Source organism: Spea bombifrons, chromosome 12, assembly GCF_027358695.1.
Source record: "Spea bombifrons isolate aSpeBom1 chromosome 12, aSpeBom1.2.pri, whole genome shotgun sequence".
NCBI classification, from domain to species: Eukaryota; Metazoa; Chordata; class Amphibia; order Anura; family Pelobatidae; genus Spea; species Spea bombifrons.
This window is the reverse complement of record NC_071098.1, coordinates 9,884,480-9,908,804: the sequence shown is the minus strand read 5'-3', so window position 1 is coordinate 9,908,804 and position 24,325 is coordinate 9,884,480. Positions and strand designations below refer to the sequence as shown.

The 24,325-nt window shown below is 39.3% G+C and overlaps 1 protein-coding gene across 1 annotated transcript in view; it reads right to left on the bottom strand.

Annotated features, from left to right (window-relative positions):
- The window catches only part of PLCH2 (phospholipase C eta 2), a 239,830-nt gene that overhangs the window by 54,969 nt on the left and 160,536 nt on the right, over positions 1-24,325 (bottom strand). Inside the window, exons 3-7 of the mRNA XM_053452574.1 lie at positions 13,872-14,018; positions 8,144-8,387; positions 7,283-7,412; positions 3,207-3,377; positions 513-606 (exon numbers count right to left, since the gene is read on the bottom strand). Coding sequence (XP_053308549.1) covers positions 513-606; positions 3,207-3,377; positions 7,283-7,412; positions 8,144-8,387; positions 13,872-14,018 — 786 coding nt within the window. The remainder of the gene's footprint in view (positions 1-512; positions 607-3,206; positions 3,378-7,282; positions 7,413-8,143; positions 8,388-13,871; positions 14,019-24,325) is intronic.

Sequence of the window (24,325 nt, the reverse complement as noted above, 5' to 3'; positions counted from 1 at the left end):
AGTTTGTAAAAGTCTAACTTGCACACTAAGTGGAGTTTCATGTGAGCCACGGGTCCAGGTCCAGCACATTGGGCTAATTTTAGGACACCCTCTGTGTCTAAGTGACACTCAGTGTTGCGCGTCTTGTATTTCTTTTGGTTACGTGTGACAGTCACATGCTAAGGCACTTGGGCAACGAGAAGAGATATGAACAAATTGGCTTTTGTTTTACGGTTAAAAAGATCAGACCTTAATCCTCAATTTATCCATATGTCTGTCACCTACGTTTATGTCCTTTTGACCGTCCGTGTTTTGCCTGTACGCCATTCTGTAACTACTGGTAGAATAAGCAGATGTGCCCATATTCCTTTTCGCTTGAAACAAAAATCTTAAGTCCACCAACCTTCTGGATCCCAAAGTTGTGTGCAAAATGAGTGTATGGCTCCCTTCCTGGTACATAAAGGGTTGGCAAGGCCAATTACATACATGCCGTTTCATTAACTCCAACAAACATCAGATGTCCGTTTACATACCATCAATCCCGAGGACTCCTAGTTTCTTATTTTCAGGACAAGGCTCAAATTTAACTACAATGTCCAGGCAGTATTCTTTTGTCACATTCATCATCTGCAGAAAAAAAAAAAGAAAGAAAATAAATAAATCCCAAACCAGATAATCGGATTTCAGAGGCCTGTGCTATTGTCCTTTATCGGATCTAGCAATCCAATTTCCAAAACTAATGCTGGAGGGGTTGTAATCACCCAATAGAATTTCGAGGTCTGTCATTCAGTGTCAACTTCAATATCAAATATCATGCATTAGCACTCATTGATAGCCAATGATCCCGGCTGATAATGTCGCGTGCCTAATTCGGCTTTTAGAGGTCATATTGCCTTTTACGCATTAAGCCCTTGGGGGTATCTTTCAGAACAGTACTCGAGCGCTACAGTCCTAAAGTGTCTTATAAAGACAGATTAAGGGATTCGCTTGTGTATCCTGTTGAGTTCGTAATGTAAGCGAGACATCGTCTGACCTTTGAAACTACAGCGAGAAGCAAATAAAAACATCAGTAACATTTTAGAAAGAGCGAGCACTTGGAGAGAGAAAAAAAAAAAAAGACTCCTGACTTTCAAAAGGCGCACGACACTTTATTGACTATTTATACAACAAATGATAAAATAACGTAATGATTTTTCCATCAGCAGTTGTAAGAAAGGTTGTAAGTCGAGCAAATTAATATTTGAGTTTATCCAGAACAGTTTATAAATACTGGATAGTCTCCCGGGAAATAAGAATCTGATGTTCTCTCACGGACTAGGCTCTGCCTATACATTAGGATGAATAATCCGTATCATAAAACAAGATTATAGACCATAAACTTTGTTGGTTCTGTGTGTACTGGATGAATATAATTATTTATTCTTATTAAATGGTAAAGCCTCATTTCATCATCTCGTATAAATTCGGCCTGCTATTGTATCTAACGGTAAAGAAACACTAACTTCTGGAGTCTACCGACCGCAGTCCCAGTTTGACAAAACGTTCCTTAGGTAATAAAGTCAGCCTTGATCTTTCTTGGCCGTCCGTTATAGATTATAGTGTAGAAATAGCAGACGATTGTATCCTGGCTTTTAGTTCTTCTGCCGACAGGCTCGTGGTGGATTCTCGCATGGTTCCAATACTATCCTTAGGGAGCATCAGTTTTCAACATACATGTAATATTTGTCAATTGAGGTCTCGTTTCTGTGTCAACCATCAGAAATACAATATAACATTTAAATCGTGGCATGTTATATGTCCGTGACACAAAAATGACACCGCTAACCTAAGTAAATTGGTATGCATAATCATGCCCAGGAATGTTTCTGCTCTCATGCCCACCCAAGCGCAAGTATCATTTCTGGAAACGCTCCACATTTATGTTGCGAAACAAAGTTTCTTCACATAGTAAAAGGAAGATTCTAATGACTTCTTATTCCCCCTGCCATTGTGCAAAGATTGTCATCCGTATATTACTTTGATTAACGTAGTTTTCCCAAACCTCAAACCCAATCATCTACGATGTGATCACTCTTGGTTCCCTACTTCACGTTTTAGAAGATTTCCCAAATGATGGGGAGCCGGCTACTTCCCAATTCCAATTTTGGAAACTTTATTTTTACCGTATTCTAATTTGGAATGTTTATGATCTGCTTAAAACCAGCCCAAAAATACTTTTTCAGATGTTCCTTTGGCTCAAAAAGCATAATTTTGTTTTTTAGGATGTTACCTTCCTAATTAATCTGAGATTTTTTTTCAAAACGTTCATTTGCATAATGATTGATTTTGACGCTCGTCGATGGCATTAGAGATTCCTTTCCTTGGCACTTAAATTCAGAACATACGCCTGCCGGCTTCTACATTCAAGGTATGCAAAACCGTAACCATTTTTAATTTTATAAGACAAAAAAAAATGTAATTTTGAGGAATAGGACACAAGATTTTTCCTGCAATATCAGCGGGAGACTTTACATTTCCCGTGTTATAACAGACATAAATTAATGGAACCCTGATTAAATTCACTGTTTGTTCGTAGACTCACAAAGCCAATGTCCCTAGAGTTATTTCAATTAAATTCTATGAAGAGCCCTTTGGTAAGGCAGCAATGATTAAAAGTTGGGTTTTATTAATTACAATGGATACATGTACATGAACACATTTAGGACAAACAGCTGAAAATGGGGATGCCTAAAGCAATGGTACAATAAGACTGAGTTTCCATATTTTGACTTGTAATTATGTATTTCTGGTGTGTGGCACATAACTATAGTAACCCCAGATATTTAGTCAATGCTATCAAGTAAATTTGCTCTTCTAATGGCACCAATTATTCTAAACCTTTCATAGCACCAGAGAAGGATTCCATGTTATGATATCATACCACATTGAACTAAGACATTAAGATCAATGTCATCGGACTCAGTGTCATGAGATTCTAACTAGGCTCGATTGGGGGAAAGAGCTTTCATCCCACCTGGACCATTCGTATAACAGCGATTTTCCCAATCAGTCCTCAAGGACAGTGAGAGTAAAGGACGTCTACTTTTTAAAGTGGAATATGTTAGATCATAATGAAAAGAGCCTTAGCTTTGTTTGCTTTTAATATAAAATATTGAAAAATATGTCGGCTTTATTATTAATTTTGTTATAAGAAAAGATGATCGACAGGGGGAAGCTTCATAGAATACCTTTTGTTCAACCTCTAGGAATCGCTTTAAGTCGTCAGGATCCAGGTGGTCCTTGTGGTTGCTGTAGGTAAGCATAAGCAGGTAGAGGTCCCTCCTTGTTGACATCATCTTGTAGAAGGCACAGAACTCATCAAAACCAAGAGTACCTTGGTTATCATCAGTATCCGCTTCCTAAAACATAAACAATAATGAGTCCACTAAAACGTATCAAATGACATCAGGGCGAAAATCTAATTCAGACGCAAGAAGTTACATCTTGCTCTTTTATAAGAAAAATCTCTCTATTTTCCTTTTTTTTTTTTTTTTTTTTTTTTTAACTAGAATCGAGAGAAACCATACTAGTTTAAGTGTCTGGGGCTTTGTGCAAGGACACGGGAACTCTACAGGCTTAATTCTTTAACCTAAAAGCTGTTCAACCCCCACAGGTTCACACGGTGCATATGATTCTACAACGCAACCATAAAAATGAACGGGATCCGAGCCTCAAGCAATCGGAGCTCATTTGAACCTTCTTTACTAAAACCTAGAGCTTTTTTCATGTTTTACAATATTTTTGTTCATCTATGATTGCCCTTTTTTATTTTTACTGAACCATGCAAATCATGCATTTTTCCAAGAGACAGATAGCGCTGTTGATACCACCTTTAGAGGTATAGTCCAACACTTCACATGAATAATCTATTAAAGAAAATAAAAAAAGACCATTTTATGGTTTTGCTATGATAATTGTCACTAAAGTAGTTGAGTTGACCAAAAAAATTCCCAAATTGATTAATATAAAAAGAAAAAAACAGCACAATGTGTGTAAAAAATTGTGTGTTTGATGCGGTTGTAGGGGCAATAAAATTTGGTGGCCTTTCCCATTTAAGGAGTCAATGGGATAACATGATTGAAATTCCCCCGTCCTAAATGGAACATGCCAGATTTTTTTTGCTTTTACACCATCACCGTTTGCTTGTTTCTCTAAGAAGGTGTAAGACAATAAGTATATTTTTTACTAAGCAAGAGGTCTAACAACTGTATGCTATCAGGGGGTTAAACACAGAAAATATAGAGCGGAACGGCTCTGCATTCTGTCAGCAGCGGCAGCCTGGAGATTTACTAGAGGACGCACAGCATGCCAGATTTTTCTTTGAACAGAGGAATATTGCCAACATGAACCTGCGCGCCCCTCTCCTGCCAGACCGCCAGCGCCAATAAAAGAACATTGCTGGCAGAAGAGTCCGGTCTGCCGTGAAAACAGCCCTAGAAAGAAAACAAGCATTTTCACGCAAGACAAAGCGTTAACGCCAATGAAGAAATGTGTCCTGTTTCTAGAGATATACCACTTTGGTGACGCCAAAGCTACACTTTTGCCATCGCTGCTTTCATGGCTAATTCAGCCCATGAAAATCCTAGCTTTTTATACAAACAGACTTTCTTATTTTTGGAAAATGTAATAATGTCAGGGTATTCCGATCTCATATTCTTTATAAGTGAGATAGTTAAATGAAGAAAATGTTGAAACAAAGATAACTTAGGTATTTACAACCAGAGTTAGATATGAGATCAAGCTCCCTATATCCTGGGATGCAGCAAGTAATAACGTAAAGTACACCAACTTGGCCTCTCTCCTGCCAGACAGGAGGTGAGCTGACCCAAAACTGGCCAAACTGTAAATAAATCAGACTGCCAGCTCTTCAACTCGCTTAATGGGCATACTGGACAACCAACTTGATTTAAACTCAATTTAAAAAGCCTTTAACAACTCTAGAACTGTTAGGTGCAACAACTGAAGCAAGTTTATGAGACACTAAAAATGTATAACGTTTTATTTTCCATGGGGAATGCATTGGTACAGGCGTTATTTAGTTATGTGGAGTCTGAGCAGGATTTTTCGTGGGACAATCCCACATCTGGGGGGTCTTTTCTACCACTCAATAGCCATTAATAGGGGCAGTTCATCTGACTCAATTTGCAGAGGAGCAACGGATCACAGTGCAGGGTTAACAAGCTGGATAGATTATATATATATATATATATATATATATATACGTACATGTATATATATACGTATATTTACGCACTAATTTGCATTGGAGAAATTGCATTTAAGTCTATGAAAAGCGGACTTTAATATGCTTTTAACATGAAAAAGTCTGGACCTTAAAAAAAATAAATAAAAAATAAAAATACATGTACAGTAATCTAGACTTGCAAATGTCTTCATATTACCCAAAACATCCTTAAAGGATTAAAGCCCTAATTAAATGCACAGTAAACACGCGTGTTATTTGCTTACACGCATTGAATTTCTAGAGTTTTATCTGTAATTTTCATCACTGAAAGCAAAGCCTTCAAGTTTTCAGCACTAAATCATGTTTTAATCGCCAATTAACAGAGAAAACCAGTATTTCAAATAGTTTTCCACCAGTCACATTATCCTTCGCTAAGAAATTTATTTATGCAATATCATTTTGAACACTAAAAATGGTAGTTTCGGTATATGGATTCCAAAAACATTTATCCTTAATTTTTAATGTACTGATTGCTTTATATGCAAAATGAGTATATTATTTATCGCTATATCCTTTCCCGACGGATTATTTAAGGTCACGTGTATATTCCCATCTGAATCAGTATTTAAATGTCTCGTAATCTTGCTAATCAAATGAATGGATCATTAGGAAATGTTAATTTTCTTATATCCCGAGGCCATGCCAGAACTCCTGTATGTCTGCGTGATGTTCCTACAACGCACTACAGACTGTGGCCATTCTAATGACATACCAGATACATGCAAGAACCTGATATTTTCATTCAAGGGTTAATTTTATCTGCCCTTTCCAAATCAATTTTTCCTTATTACTTTTTTTTTTTTAGGGTGGTATTAAACGTTTCCAGCTTTCTCGAATTCCTTCCACAGATGCCGAGGCCGAAAGTCACTTAAAATAAATACATCACTAAATTCACATCTTGTGTTATAGGGTTTCTTGGTAATGTAATAAAAGAACACAATGGATTGCGCAACAGCGCTAGCGATGAATTTTCTCAGTATAAGAAATAAAAATAGCATATCCACGTCCGTGACCCGGGACCACGGCTGCTTCATTACTTCTATACATTACAAAGGATCGCAGCCCAAGGAACAATCTTTTTGTACTCTGTATTATCAGCTCCTGTGCTGTGCATCAGTGTCTTTTTTATTATTTGTATAGAGGCATTCTGTGTATTATTCACAGAACACTGTTCCTAGAACCGAGACTCCAGCAGAGCATCCCCTGATCATCTTTATCTGACAAGGAAGGGGGATCAGAATGACAGTAAAGATGTCAAGCAAGCAGCAGGGGCTCCACAAAAATGCGTTTGATTTCGGATTTCCCGTTAAAAAAAAAAAAAAACATACTTTGTCTCTTTGCAGCATTATTTATACGCGTATCAGCATTGAGGATTTTTGGATATTCTCACAAAATAAAAAAAACCTTTAAAAAAAAGAATAGGGTTTCTCAACAGTTTCACAGAGAGCTTCGGGTTCTAATTTGGGTGAACATTGCAGGCACTCGTTAGGAGATGTGTGGATACAATCTTACTCATGGGCATCCGCTGACACAATGTCTGCCGCCTTCTGTTGAGTTAGACAATTTGCTTGCCATTTAATTAGTATAGGAAGAAGTTCCAAGAAAGTTGATGTAACTATTGGTGTTTCGCGAGAATATGCAAGATATCTAAAAAGATGGGGGTTCTTTAAAGGACCAGAGTCAGAAATACATAAATGCCTACATGTTAATAGTCTGTACTTAAGGAGGAAAAAATATTTACTATAAACATCAATTAGTACAAACCATATGAAAGTTCAGACTATATATGGATTTAAAAAGACAGAGCTAAAATTGACCTTACTTTGTTGAAGTTTAGGGCCTTTTCACGTCATGTACTACCAAGTGTTTTGACACTTTGGCAAACTAAATTAATTGAAAGAAATGATGAAAAGAAATTCTCCTAGAGACTATATGACATTTCAAAAAATTCTAATTCAACTTGGCTAACCAAGAAAAACAATTAATCCGGCAGCTATTTGTGTTTTATCTTTATCTTACCTTGAACATTTGCTTCACCTTTTGACGCGGAAGGTTGACATTCAGCTTGTGCATGAGTTGTAAAACCTCATTTATACTTAAGCTTCCATCTCCGTTTTTGTCCGCCTCATCAAAAGTCTGCTTCAACCATATTTGACCGGAGTTAAGGAAAATAGTAGCTTTGAACTGAAAATAAGTATCATTAATGGCGGAGAAGACGCAAACCTGTAATCTATACTCATAACGAGGAGGCTGAATATTGAACATGTTGCATTCAAGGACAATCCGCTAAACTACTTTTACGGGCAGTTTCGTTATTTTATTTTTACAGCAAACCTAAGGTACAGAGACCTGATATATCATTTAACCGGGGATGTATATCATGCAGGGCAGCACCTTGGATAAAGTATACCTTGGCCAAGGATAAATATATATCGCCGATTAAAATGGCCTACTATGTTTTTCTATATCATCCATTTCATAGTTAAGTAGTTTGCAGAATAAATTAATCACAAACGTATCAAAAAATGGTTTATATGTTCAATTGTGTGAGCAGCTACCACGAAAACCTTCTTGTTTACTCCGTCTCAGTTACGTTACTTTTCGTTGGTGGAAGTTGATTGGCTCTCACCACCTTTATAAAGATTTTGCAAAATATGTCCTTCTCCAAAGCTAAATTTCCCTCCAAAATATTTAATTTTTTTTTTTAAAAAAAGGAAACTAGTTTAATACATACATTTAATGTTACTAAGACCTGTGTAGCACATGCTTTCTTGCACGGAGGAGTTAGAAGTTAGAGGTGTAAAGTATACATGGGACATATGTTCTTACACGTATAGCACGCCAAGACTAAGCCACAAGCAGATTTGCAGAAAAGGATATTGGTCACGAGTTCTCTGACGCTTGGAAAGGCTGTCCTCATCACTTATCCCGGCCATCAGGTACTTAAGTCCTGTAATCCATGTGCGAGCCTCCTCTCCACTTGAGGATACCAAATCCAGAGATTCCATGCGATCACCATAGTAAATACTGAAACAGCAATTTGGATCAAAGCTGCCATCCGCATATCTCTGGAAAATCTCTGATTGTTTTCCCTCGCAGACTTCCTGAATGGAATCTATGGAAACTGAAACGAGTGGAGGAGAAAACAGTAAGTCTTCCGTGTCTAAATTAACAAACAACATTGTAACAGTGCTATAAAGACATTAAAACATGCAGCTGCTGTGATGTGTATTGAATAAAACCTCACTTGGGTTTAACATTTGAACCACAGTTAATTTAATAGAAATTACGCCATTAGATGCCACCATAGAGTACAGGTTTTTTTGCCTAGAATTAAAGGCTTAAAGTATGCTGTCCCTAAGACCTATGTATAGAAGAATATATATTACAGTACTCGGAGTACTTTAATATATATGTATTTATTCCAAAACAAACAAAAAAAAATAAAGCACTTACCTGACACAGAAAAGGCAGCCCTGCTACAGCAACTGCCTCCTCATCATGGTCCTGATCAGTGGCAGCACTTTCCACACACCCACAAGGGGGTCTGTATGTCACGTGCAGGTAGATGGCATTTAGCTGGGGGTGGGGAATGGGGCGAATGCGTATGGGGGGATCCTGCGGAATCCCTCCATGCATTTGCATACAGCTATAATGATATATACACCGATCAGCCACAACAGTATGACCACTGACAGGTGAAGTAAATAACACTGATAATCTTATCACGGGTGAGATCTATTAGGCAGCAAGTGAACATTTGGGACGATCAACGGACGAGCTACAGTAGAAATTGCTGAAAACTTTAATGGTGGTTCTGATAGAAAGGTGTCAGAACACACGGTGCATCGCAGGTGCATCGCAGGTGCATCACAGGTGCATCACAGGTTGTTGCTTCTGTGGCTCTGTAGCCGCAGACCAGCCAGGGAGCCCATGCTCTGCCGAAAGCGCCTACAATGGGCACGTGAACAGAAGAGCTCGGAGCAATAGAAGAAGGTGGCTGGTCTGATGAATCACGTTTTCTTTTACATCACGTGAATGGCCGGGTGCGTCGCTTACCAGGAGAACACATGGAACCAGGATGCATCCATGGAGGCCCCAATTCACAACTTACAGGACTTTAATGATCCGCTGCTAACATCCTGGTGCTGAAAACCACAGAACACCTTCAGAGGTCTAGTGGAATCCATGCCTCAAAGAGTCACGGTTGTTTTGGTGGCAAAAGGTGGTCATAATGTTATGGCTGATCTGTGTGCGTGTGTGTGTATATACACGCATATACTGTGTAATATATATACATACACATACATACATATATACATATATACCTACATACTGAGGGATAAAATAAGTCTCTGCAGCAGGAAACGGACCACAAAATATGTGAAAACGTCTCTCTTTCATTCATTGACAACAGAATATTAACTTGACAGGCAATTGAGACAATACGCGTTTCCTTTTCCACCGATCATTAAATCCCCCTGCACCCAGGCTGGCATCTAGCCAACGGAAATCATTTTGACATTGTTCAGACTGATTTTTAGTCAGCTTTAAGGAGTGCATTAATTTCTCATTATCACTACTAAGGCTTTTCAAGAGATTTATATTTCACACTTCACTTGTACAGCTACGAGTGGGAAAAAAACCCCATAAAAACAAAAGCAATCTATATTATTACCGGGTTTTTAAGGAGTATTTAAAAAGGCCTCATTCCATACTTTTGTAGGTGAGGATCACGGGCTGACCACCCCTGACCGGCCCTTTGAGTTGTGAAGCTGATTGGAATCTACTGATGAACTAAAAACACATATCCGTCAATCTCTAGATGATATCTTAGTTTAGAAACTATGGCATGGATGAGTTTTGCTGATGAAAAATAGTTATTTATCGCAACCCAACACAAAAAAGTATACAAGAAATGTATGTTTATTGAGTCACATGACCTTCCAATGTATCATGCATTCTTCAACCATTTAAAAATATCTTTAGGAGAAGCTGCAGCTCCACAGAAATCTATAGAAATGCTTTCTGCACAGAGGATCTCAAACTCTCAAATGAGCGCAGGCGGCAAGAGATTTGTTTGGCCGGACGCCTAGATTCTGCAGAATCCCTCCATGCATTTGCAAGGGGAAAGGACATTAAATGGGGTCGTTCAGTTATCTAGTGCATTAAAGTGTATATCATGGCTGGAGGGTCCCTTTTAGAAGTGTATTTACTATAAATTTTCTGTGTTGATAAAACATTGGGTTAAAACCAGGGGCGTCCAACCTGCGCCCCCCCAGCTGCTGCAGGACTACATCTCCCATAATGCTCTTTCAGCTAAGGGGCTGGCCGAGGAGCATGGGAGATGTAGTCCTGCAGCAGCTGGAGGGCCGCAGGTTGGACGCCCCGGGGTTAAACTTTAGATTAATTTCGTACTGTCCGCATCATCAACATGCAGTCCTTTTAAACTAGAAAACACATTTGTGACAGTAACACCCCTGACGTCTTGCTATTGTCCCTCAGCCCGCTTTCCTCCTGTGCGCCGTGCTGTCAAAGCCAACAAAGACAACCTTATTCTGCACAACACAGCCAGGACAATGCTAGAACAAAGCCGAACCGCGAGATAGATTTCCTTCCCCCTCAAAGATAACACACGGACCTCTGGGAGACAAACGTTAGGGAGGAAAACACATGTCCGAACATAACGTAATGACTAGTATGTCAGAGTGAAGCAATCTAGCAGGAATCTCTACGCCTCTATTACAAGGAAAATGTCAAAATTGACACTGATAAATTGAAGAGTGAAAATAATTTAGAAAGACGTGACATCATTCCGACAAGGTCAGGGCAAACATACAGCTGTACATCAACCTTTTAAGAAGGGTTTGAAGCTTCTACGCTTTCATATTTCAACACTAACTCGATGTGGTGCCTCGGAGGCCGTTTCATATACTAAAAACCAAGCAAAGCATATGTTGCCTATCGAACAAATGACTCCTCTGTACTCCCCATCCGCAAGTTCAACTGATACTCGTTATTAATCAATTTTTAGTAGCTTCTTCCATGTGTTTTACTTCAACATCTCTCTTTGATCTTTTTATCTCTCTTGCTTTGTAAGTATACCCGGCAGAAACTCCCTCATCCAGTATCAAAACACTTTTTCCATTTGGCTCTTCTCTTTGTTTTTGTTTCTTTTCGTCTGCTCTGCGTTGTTTGGATGGGAAGACAATGCAGCCCCCTTATTCTAACACAAAACAATTGTACTTTGTAAGAATATCAATCAAGCTTCACATTGTAAGCAAAATATCTCCTTATAAGTCAATAACTATTGGGCAAACACAGAAAGATACTTAAATTTGCATTCGCTTTCCAGACCTTGGAAGTCTTCTACTCAGACGGAAATAAGGGACCTCAGAGATCCAAAAAGCTTACTTTATTTTAGATTTTTCTAGATTGTCCCAATAACAGGTAAAATCCATTTATTATGGCATACGCCTTCCTTCACAAGTCACTGAAGTCAGCTTTGTTCGAGGATAACATATGGCCTGATGCCAATAAACTCAGTGAGCGCTCATCTATATTAAGCATGTTTAGGAAAACTGGAGGCAGGAGAATGGAGAGAAAAGCAAATGAAAGAAATAATAAAGTCGGACATAACGGTTAGGTAGTTAAGGGGATCACGGAATGTGTTTGAGAAAGGGTGGCTCCTTTTTGTAGAATTGTGGGATAATTCACATACCAGGGCAATGACTGGGTTGTAGCCCATCTAACAAATATCTGGTATTTCCCCACTATGTGTTGATGCATATAGAATAGGCAAAAAAAAATACATAAAGCCGACACTTGCAATTCTTGGGATTTCAAAAAAGTAATCATGGGAAAATATTGCCTACAACACGGCCACTGGCAAACCATGAGCATATAACAAATGAACATAAAGAAACAGCTACGCACGTCTTACCCATTTCTCTAATTCAGTGGATTTAATGCTGTAAAAGTTTTTTTAAAATACCGGTATTTACATTAAAATAGCTTTTTTTGGCAAATTAAAAATATACTCTACATTTTCTTGATTTTTTGTTTTTTTATAAACACCACATGACTGAGACATAACATCTACAAACATGACGTGAATTGCAGAACAATTTGCTACATTTAGATATAGATCTGCTTATAACTCTTATAATGGTTACATGCGTACCTGGGAACTCTCAGGGTCACACAGTCTGGAACTGACTCCTTCTTACACTACGCACCAGTATGTGATGTTTGATAAGCCTGCTTGAATACAGGTGACTAAATTAAGTGTATGTTTAAGTAATGGCAAGTCAAGGTTTCCATGAGGACAAGTATTATAGCCATTTGGCGACTCGCTACACAGAAACCTTCAGGAGTCTCAGGGTCCGCTCTTCTCGAAAGTTCCTAGGTATGGTTATATGCCTTTATGGAGGTTCTTGTATGAAACCTGAATTTTTGTTTTATATATTAAAAAAATAAAACTTCAACGTAAGCGGGGCCTCCGAAGGTTCCATGACCTCTTCTCAGACAATGGGTTGTCAAGGCGGCTGTCTCTGCAGCTATATTTTTTTTGCATTTAACACGTTCAATAAATAATGAACTATTTTTCTCAGCATATTGTGAACAGACAAAGCCTCCGAGGAAAAATAAAGCTGCGATATGAGTTACTGATATATATAAAAGAACAATTTGCAGTCTCTCCAGCTGTGTGCCATCAGGCTTTGCACACGTGACCTCCCGCGGTCTCTTACTGCTGCTGGAGACACTCGAGGTGCACTTCTCAAGTTAATAATTTGTTTTTAAAAAGGCCATGCTGCCCTAGGATCAAACCTACTTTATATCGGAGATACTGATTAAAGAAGTTTAAAGTGGTACATAAATAATCTGTCTGTGAGGGTATTAAGGATTTGAGGACATTCGTACAATAGAGGTGATTATAATGAAGACACAAGCCTACATTTCAGTCAAAGTGACATAGATTTGCCCGTGTCACAAGTTATGACAATAAGATACGAAAGGTGTAGACGGTTAGCCACAAGTGCCCCAACCTGCTAAACCTGACAGAAATTTTCACAAATTCAGAAAACTTACTTTTTTGATGCAAACAACATGTCTAAATCTCACTTGGCTGTAATGCTACCAATATATACACACACACACACTTACACTATCACTTTCTCTCAAGTACCGTTATTGCCAATCGTGTGGCAGAGTCCATCAGATAGCATACCTCCCAACGTTCCTGGTTTTTAAGGACCAATCTCGATTTTCAGACACTATCCCAGGTAGCTTCCCCATAGTTCTACTTTTGTGGGCAGTGGGTTGGTTGGGAGATAACCTGAACGGCCTAGGGAGCTGTAAAAATCAATGCTCCATTGCAGCTCACATGTGGCCAGCTTGCGTCGCTTTTCAACCCGGAACTTTGAGTATGGTGGGCTAGTGATCCTCACCTGGGGTCATCTGCACCCCTCCTCACCTTTAATCACAGCCTAGCATGTCCCATGTGGGACCCAGCAAATATTCAAGAGTACGTGTTAGCGTCTTGTTGGATATACATATATGTTCTATATATGACACTGTTACATGTGCGCAGATTTTTTCTACTTACTCTTGGCTTTTTCATTCTTCCTCGATGGTCTCCATCGTATGCAGGATTTATGTTCATCCAGATAATAAAAGCGAACCAAACCTTTGGAACTCCCCCGGAGTTTGATCATTTGGGTACCAGCTTGCATAGAGCTCATGCATCTTTCCACTGGTAAAAGAAAAAGAAATCATTTATTTGCATGTAAAACAAAACAAAAAAGTTAATTGGAACCTCCTAATCTAACAGGAAATAAAAGAAGTTCCACAAAGTAAATGGTATTAGCCGCTGTGATTTATTCCACGCATAAAAGTATAATTAGGTTCCTTTAAGCGTTTATGTACTTTAGCAATTAAATATTTACGGGAAAAAACATATCACAATGATCTCTGCTATTAGTGTAATACAATGTGTATTTATTATATTAAACGTTTCTCAAAAAAGCTCATGTAAAATCACCTTCCCATTGAAATCAGTATGCGTTATTTTTAAAGTCATCTTAAATCAAAGAGAAGGGTATAAATGCTGAGAGCAGATAAGGAACCATCAATAAAGTCTAATAAAAATGTTTATCTGTACGCCTTTCACACGGCTTGGTATATAAACATTGTTTTTTTATTTTATTATCGCTGATGCCTCGGTAGGTTGCGAAGGATTCACAGCTTGTTTAACAGTTCGGTTCTTGGCTTGGAGGGGTAGGACTCGGAGCCAAGTACACTTTCCGAGCAGCCAAGATGCGAAGGGACTTTCCCAGATCTCAACAACAGCAGGTTATTACAGCTCAGAGTTAATAGGGGAGCAAAGCATACAGCGTTCCGCACAAACCCCCAACAGCACAGAAAGATTCTTCATTACCAACAAAACTTTCAAGTTCATTAGGAGCGAAACTTCTTCACCGTGGTAGGCGCACTCCATCTGTGCAAAGTATATCTACCCTGACAGCGAGTTCACAAGAAAAACCAAATACCTACTGCTTAGTGTTCAAGTTTATACATTTATATTATCAAATCAAAAATGTATATATATATATATGACTTTTATATCCAGGACAGCAAAAAAAAAAAAACAAAAAAAAAAAAACAAAAAAAAACTTAATTCTATTAATATCTCCTATAATAGCAGCTACATACTAATAGATGCTCCAGTATTCAGGACGCGACCTGTTCTATATAAATGAACGTACATACACGTCACCAGACATTATGGATAATTAAAAGTTTCCTCTTTTGCAAATGGCATGCACAAACATGCAAATCCTTGAGGCATACATGGTATATTTAATTTTTGGATAAATATAGCATTTGGTTTACAGCATGGGAAGATAATATTCACCATGACATGAAATTGGATGGATGGATGTGCACACGGTGAATAACAGTCTTCATGGGCCACACTCCCACAAGGGGATGTAGGGCTCCTTCCTTTTTCCTTCCAGACTAGAACCTAAAGAGGCCCAGGTCTTCTAAAGTCGCCCATGAACAGGAGACCTATTGAAGCAAGGGGTGGCCCATTATATATACAGATTCCCCAGCAGTTTAACAAATAGAGACAAATAGCCAGGAGGGCAAATGTTACTAGTCCGTTGAGTGTATAGATATCGCGGTCAGATGGAAAATGCGAGGTATGAATAGGTTAAAAAAAAAAAAAAAAAAAAAAAAAAAAAAAAGATTGCATTGGAAAGGGTTGGGTGTTTGAAAAACACAGCTAAAGAACATTCTAAGTACTAAGTGTTTTATATTTTTTATATGTGAATGCGTCATTCATATGATAATTACTCAGGATATAAAATGTATATCGTATAGTGAAAGATGTAGCTTAGTATTTTTATGACGGCTTAGCACCAAGAAATGAAATACATTTCACAACGAAAAAGCACAGTCAACAATTTATTATACATCGGAAAATGGAAGCTAATCAAGAACGGGACTTTACTTGTGAGCACAAGACAGGTGAGTGTATACTTAGCTACAATTTGCCATTGAAAGCCTTTTGGCACTAAGCTAAAATGACTCTAGGAATAAGTGTAAGTATCATTATGTCTGGAAAAGAACAAACAGTTCCTAAATGAAATGTAACAAGACAAATATCTCAAAGGGTGACAAATCTAGTTTAGGACTCAAAAGATCTGTTCTGAGCCAAGAAGCTCAGCTCACATCTTCAAGCACATCAGGAATCACCGAGGCTACCATTAATCACATTTTACATTAATTATCACATTTAGCTTTTCATCATTTCCACATAATTCTTGGTTAGAAAAAAGTACGATTGTGGGAAAATCAAAACATTTTGTTTGCCACGTACCTTTTCAGCAATGTATTTTGTAAATTGTATGTCATAAAAGCCTAGCATATTTTAAGATTTATAGCCTATATATGTATTTGCTAAAAATTAGGAACCAGGGGTGTCCTAGCCAGTCCGAAAAGGGCCATAAAACACAATAGGATGGCACCTATAAAGCCTAGGATGACTTGGATCTATGGATCTCAGGATAGCGGTGGGATTGAGTTCCTTCGCTTGCGCATAACTATTTATTGCCCACATTTGGGATGTTGATCTCTTTTCCCCAAGGCAGTTATGAAGCTCCGGTATGCTTCCATTGTAGTTATTGACTGGAGTAACATCAGAGTCACCCAGGATCCAGAAGCAGCCCCAGGTCTTTTTTTTGTTTTATTTTATTTTTTTATTATGCATCAGGATGATTCTGGGGGGAGTTTATAGAGTCAGTCTTACATCGACAACAGAAAATACATATGAAAGATTCCTTTAAGAGTGCATATTTACTCCTCTTGTAAAATATATGTATAATAAGTTGAAGAAAAGATGTGCCTAATTGTAAAATGTAAAAAAATTGCTTGCTTGATATCGTATTCCTATATCAATTCACACAAAATTGTCACCAACAACATATGGTCCCATTACCGACTGCAAGCGCCTCCATGCTTGCCAGAAACGTTAAAGACAGGTAGCATCTGTAAAGCTCGCGTACGTTAAAACAAGTTAAATATACGGAACATTAAAAGGGAATCATGAATGTAAAACAGCAGAATGTAATTAAAATCCCATCCTGGAATCCATCACAGCAGCTGCTAAAATCGACTTATGTCATGAGATTTATGCTCATAGCTTTAGCTTGTGACCGACTATATTATTAGAAGAGTAAATACAGATTAGGAAGATAGCGTTCCCCGGAGATTCTCGACTCTGTTGAAACTGCAACGCTCAATGTAGATAACAGAAAATGCTTTCTTATATTAAACTTTAGGGTTGTAAAACATGGCCTCTTAAAGAACAAAATTAAGCAGATTTATTGATTTCTAAAATTATAGTCCTCAGGTATTCGTAAGAATTCTACGGACATGCAACGGTTTCTAGACATGAAGCCCATGGTGGTGAGGCTAGTAGCTCACAGCAGGTCGGGGTAGATTTCCCACTATTGGACCAGGGGTCATGTTATTAGTGTTGCAATGGAAAGCAAAACGGGCAAAGCCTTAGAAAAAAAAACAAATACCCCTCCACAACCTCTGGCCACCCCATTAGTATTTTCTAATGGCTCATTTCTGCCCATGCCTCTTCTTCAAAGCCAACTGAATGGGTCTTTATGTCACTTGTTAATGTAAGTGGCCACCAGTGGTCACAGCATAGACATAGGGAATTCTAATAAGCATGGTAACAAAGGAGCCTTTGCACATTTTGGAGTTTGTCCCGATTTATTGGACCAGTAAGATGGGCACAAGGGCTTTGCCACTCAGAAACTAAGCTTTGTCAACATCTCTCCTGAATGGCCCTCGGTCAGCAGATACAAGTCACTGCAGACTCCCATCGACTTCTATAGAACGCAGTCAATCACGAAAAAAGTCAATTTTTCTTTTCTAGACGTTCTGTTTTCCTATCTGAAATTATGAATGCTAAATTTCTGTTATAAGTCCTGGATTATGACCGTTTGGGTGACATTTCAGCAGCTTTGATGAATGTTTTTTCAAAAGGGGAACCTAAACGAGAGACAGTTTCAAAAAAAACAAATCAATAAAGCTGAAAATCAAATACTCCGCCAAGTCACAGACGCACTATAATTTTTACAGCTTGTTTCAAAAATAAAACTGTTTACAAAGCTGTGGAAATTTATGACTGGAATCTTTTATTATATGCGAGAAGAATTATACGGTACTTTTATGCACCCACTGCAATAGTAAGAGCGCCGTTTTTATGCAAACGGGAAGTCAATGGTTCTTAATAAAAAAATAAATATATATATATTTTATTTATATCAGGGTTATAAAAGAGAGATTGTTGTAGTCGTGTATGTAATGGCCCTCAGAAAATAACTGCGGGCTCTTAAATACCTATATTAATAAAAAAATAACTGGAAATACTCATTTTACATATTAAGATGCTATAAGGCTATGTGACACAGTTTTTTTTGGGGGGGGCCAGGGCCGGCCCAAGACTTAATGCCGCCTGGGGCGAAGTTTAAAATGCCGCCCCCCCCGACGCAGGGGGGGCGGCATTTTAAACTTCGCCAACGCCATTATCTACCCTAACCCCCCCCGGTACTTACCTTTAAACAGTCCTGCGGCGAGTCTCCCTGCTCTGCCACGGTGCCGGCTTGTAATGCTGAGCGCCGTAAATTGACGTCACTTCGGGCGCTCAGCATTACAAGCCGGCACCGCGGCAGAGCACGGAGACTCGCCGCAGAGGAGAGAGAGAGGGGCGCCGAACGGGTAAGCGAAAACCGCTCGGCGCCCCTCTCTCTCCTCCTCTTAAAAAAAAGCGCTTGGGGCGGCAAAGTGCCGCCCCTTCAAAAGTGCCGTCTGGGGCAATTGCCCCAGTCGGCTCCATTGTAGGGCCGGCCCTGGGGGGGGCACAGTCTCCCTTTGCTCCTCGTTCCTCCGTGATGTCCTTTTCTTGAAGCTTGGACTGTTTGCTGGGTATAAGCGTATCACAGGGTTCTACAGCCCTAGAAATTAGAATAATGTGTATATAATCATATTTATAAAATAAATCTATTATGAGCGGCCAACTAAGCTTGTCTTGCCAGGAGGAACTCACTGGGGTTGACCTTCATTCTGAACCTTTATATTGAAGTCGGAGTATTAAAGCGACATCTCTCACCAAAATCATATTAGTAAATAAATCCCAGGAAACTCCGCTATCCCATATTACACATATCTTCTGGCGAGAGAATCGCTTAAAGAGAACACATTTAGTAGTATCCACGCAAGAAGCGACGGAGCACTTGCTTCAATAGATGGACCGTTGTCATGGCGGCAGCACCGAGATGACCAAGTTGGGAAGGTATATTCATACGAATCACTAAAATATGTACTTACCATACGTTCCCAGATAAAGGAGAGCCGTGGATAGAGTAGGGTATTCTGAGAATTTTGGACAGTGTGAACAGGACAAGACACAGAGCCACCGGGTTCTCCCAACTCCAGTGTTCCTAGTTGTAGTCATAAGACATTAGAATCCCCCAGCCAGGCGATAAAGGAACCGCAGATGAAAGGTCATAACCTCTAAACAAGTTGGGTCCTGTTCCATGCAGGCAAAATGTTAATTTTGCTCTTTAGCATGGATAATCCGTAGCATTTTACTCTTGAAGCTGAGAGTTTAATAACATACAATTAACACAGATTGCCGCTTTCTATGGCAACAACCTATCAGTGACTCCTCCTGCGTCACGCGGCGATTAAGGCTTCCCAGCAAAAATTATACTGGGTCGTATTTTGTGTATTCAGTGCTGAGGTTTTTAGTTACCAAACGGTTTAACTAAAGGAGCATGTAGAACGGCACCTTTAAATGTACTCGAATGCTCAAACCTGCCGAAATATTTCATCCAAGAGGCAAGTTTTCTCAACAAAGCTCAAACCTATAATTACCATCCCCGCAGGAGCGCCTGGTCAGAGGAAGAAGAGGTTATTATTAGGAGCAGAGTCACCGTGAGACAGAAATATATTCTGATCATTCACTATTGTAAGCAGAAGGTGAATGGCTGGATCTTGAAATATATCTGACCTATATCATATCAGTTAAAAAGAGACATTAAGAACTTTGCTCGCCATACCACGCCAGTGTTTATCAATTAGCAGCAATATGTCGCTCACCTGCCGCCTGTACGTTTGGCACAGAATTATAAAAACAGTTGGATCTGAGATAAATGGCATAGAAAAGGAAAATAATTAAGATGACGATGCATCAATAATGCATACAGCTGAGTAGGAAAAAAAAATATTGGCATTTGTAGGGGGGGGATACTAGCCCTGCTCAAGGGGAGGGACATGGGCAGGATAAGGCAGAGCATGGGTGGGGCTAATATGCCCACCCACTCCAATGGGGTGTTGCGTCATCAGAATGATATAGAACGTTTGCACATGCTTATAAAATAAATGCCCTTTAGGTGGCTCGCTAGACTAGCCTTGTCTGGGAATCCAGCATTGGAGAGGGACGTATGCAGTGCCCACCTCCCCCTCGTGGACCCCCATGCAAGGGTGTCTATATCTTTATAATGAGGAATTAATTAAATCCAATCCAGTGACTGAATTGAACCCCAGACACTCTGCTATAATTATTACATATTAGTTATAGGCACCGGTAGGATGAGGTTTGGGTACACACGCAAAATAACTCATGCCAGCTTCCAAGACCAGGTCGGCTGGAGGATGACCCTCCTGGAAGTCCGCTGCAGAGATCTAAGATTAGAACAGTTCAGATTATGTGACATCACATCAATTCATATTTTGTATGACCGGATTCTCTATTAAGTGAAGTAATACAACCTGCTCCCTTTGGCTCCATCATTGCTCACCAAATCCAATCAAGATTTGTAACGTGAAAATCCCATAGGATTATAACCTGACCTAGTTGTGCCGTCTTTAACATTTATAAAAGTACAGATCTTCCGGTCCCCACATCTCTGATCGACTATTCCTTCGGTTTGAAGTGACCAGTGCTGCTGACAGTTTTCTGTAAATTAACATTAAGCCACGAGTCCTTCATGGCCCTTTAAATAAACTGAGAATGTAGCACGGTTATATTCCATCCACAATACAGGTGGACTGCAGCGGGCAGAAGTGACCCTATAATTCCAGCCCTAGGCAGCACAGCTGGATGACACGGCTATAAATCATCTTCCATGCTGGGGACCTTAGGGAGCATTAAAACGTCTGACTTGACATGACACGAAGCTAAGACCTTTCTTTTATCCTACACTAAAATCTGATTATATAAGACTTTAAAAATGTGTTCTTTAATAAAAAAAAAACACTATTGATCAGCAAAACTAAAGAGAAAAAAAAATACTACTACTTTACACACACAATCTATTCAAACAAGCATTAATTATACATGTAAAAAAAAATCCAACATTCATGATGTTCGCATCTTCCATAGAGCCATTAATATAATATTTACTTCTACTTTTAAGACTGCTATGGCACAGTCAGAGGAAATTTGTCCTCACAACGCATGACATATTTATACATAGCACGGCTGCACAATAAAACATTTAAACGATAGCAGTAAGGTTTGAGTAAATGTCACTTTCGCCTGACATTTCATTCTGCTATGCGTGTACCGAACGTGGCTACACATTCAGAAGCGGCGGCCTCTGACTCCCAAAAGGTGGCTGCGGAGAGGACCTGGGGCATAACACCATCACCCCAGCAGGTGCCAATCATTCAGATTTCCACATGCCTCCATCCGTACAACGACGAAGGTGCAAAACACACGTTCCTCCCCCGGCGAATGCTAATAAATAAAAGAGACATCACAAGACTCTAAGAATACAGCACCGGACAATATGTGGGTTTTATACGCTTTGGGAAGACGTCTCCGAGGCTGTTTCAGTGAAAATAAGAAAAACGAGGGGAAGACTAACATAAGAAATAGTAGTTATTTTCATTAAAAAAACAAACAAACAAAAAGAAGTACGCATTAAAGTTGCTGGATACCTTACATATCAATGGGTTTTTTGAGAAAGAGGACATCCCTAGAGAAAATAAGAACTAATATCTCGTGTACCCTTTAGATCCACTAACAAAAGTCTATTCTCCGTGCTAAGCAAATTTACAATCATTTGTTCTTTGCTGTAAAGAGATAAAGAGCATTAAGTGAATATCAGGCGCATACGGCAATGATTGCTTCCCAGCACTTTAGTAAAGCAAGAAACACTAATGGATGTGAATAGTAAAGCACTTTGCGCTTAGATCATCCTATAGCCTTACAACTGAACATTAACCGTAAACAAAGTTAAAGGCTAAAAGATGGTCTGCAAACTATCTCTACTTTAGGAGGTGGTATTCGCAGGCACTCGTCTTCTGCTAGCCTCACTCCAAAGGAGACCTTCTCATCTCAACTGCTCCGTGGTATGGGCCGACCTTCCATATTTCAATCAAGAGTTTTAAAAAGAAGTATTATCCCCCAGCAATCAGTAAAACAATCATCAAGAACACTTCTTTCCTGAGAGGGTGGTAGATAAGTGGAGCAGCCTTCCAGCAGCAGTCATTGAAGTTAATACAGTGAAGGAATTGAGACCAAGGACTTAGGGTTTCAGTCTTTATATCAGGAAAAATAGGCAGACTAAACGGGCCAAACAATTGATCTGCCATCAAATAATTTGTTTCTGTAATCCTCAATGTGCTGCGGATTTAAATTACACGCGTGCAGATCAAACCACGCCAAAGGCTGGTTCCGGGGGGGAGGGGATGGGGAATCACCTTGTTTCTGCAATATAGCAAATAAGTTGACTGTTGAAGTGTCTGTTTTTTTAATGGACAGCCCGCAGCAGCAATAAAAATATAATAGATATGAATTAAGATAAATTCCTGTTTAATTAATGTTCCTATACTTTTGATTTAATCTTCATGGTACCAGGAAATAATTTTGGTTTTTTTCGGTATATATATATTAAACGGTTGATATGATTGAGAAGTACAAGGATGCAATTAAACCAAACTCAGAGGACATAAAGTTCATATTTACGGATGGAAGAATACATGGAAGCTTAGCTGGGAAATCATTGTGTTCCGTTGCCTTATTTATCAAAGCAGCAGGCAGATTATTAAAGGCAGGAGCTACCTGTGGTACATAGATATGCCACAACTACTGTGAGATGCCATGGGAAAACAAATTAGATTTCTGTACATAATGTTCTTTGGTAACCATGTTACCCTTTTTTAATGTTAGCACATCACCAGATACCGCGTCCATAAGGACGCCACTTCTCCCGTGATAAATAACACCCAACCTGTGAACGGAAAAGATACTTGGACACAGAGTATTGTGATTGGCACATCGGAAGCGCAACACAGGTTACGTCACATGGAAGGTCTTCAATTCTTCCAACACTCTCAGCCATGATCCTAACCAAGCCATCTGAACAACCAACAACCTCAACAGATCATACGGACCCTATCAACTCATCCCCATCCAAGCCGTCCTCTCCTACAGTTTCACTTCCCAGATTGTAAACTCACAAGACCAGGGCCGCCTTCTCCTTAGCGTAATAATATAACTGTACATAATGTGGGGTTTAATACATTCAGAGACACCCACAGTCAAACACAAATAGATTTAGGCCCCTCAAAACAGCTTGCAGAGGGCCCCCAACGTTTTTCCGTATGTATAGATAATGTAAACTCAATAACAAAATGATACAATTACGTCTACAAGGGCCAGTTTGAGCAAATGAAGACCATGCATGCCCTACCTATTGTCAATGTCCAGGGTCTTCTCTGGTCAGCCATCGTTCAGGCGCAGTCCAAGAATTGAAGTCTTTAGTTGTTTACCAGGTTATATTAAAGGATGCAAGATTGAAAAGCTTAGAAACTGCTCAGTGTCTTACAAGGGGTATTAAAGGATGTCTTAGGGGCACAGGAAAAAGCCACAGATGGATAAACTTCTTTTCATTAAGTCTGGATGTCTATTTTAATCAGGTTCTTTGGAATTTAACCCGCAAATCAGAAACCTATGCTGAAAAACAATATTATGTGGATATATATATATAGATATATACACACACACACACACACACACACACACACCAAAATCAGGGAAAAATACCTCAAAACACAAACTGCTTACCAATCTGACCAATTTTCATGTACGGTGAAGCCACAATGCTCCCTCCAATCCATAAAAACTCCTCTGCCAACCAAGATATCCCAGATTTCTTTTGGCGCAGGGGAGGCTTGGAGGTCTCCATTTTAATAGCGGAGGCCGAGGTGCAATTCTTCCCGCTAAACAAGTACAGCTCTGTGTAAAACGCGAGAAAACCTGAAAGTCCAGATATTTCGATCGCTTCAGTCAAGTCCTCCAAAGCAGCAGAACCATGAGTTTCAAACTCACTTTCGGGCCGATTTAAGTTCAAGCAACGAAACAGTATCAAGCCCGGAATCTGAGATCAGATGAGCTTAGTGCCCTGCGGCAACTAAAAAGCATAGGAAAATATATAACATCTCATTTAAAAAATAAATCCTGTATAA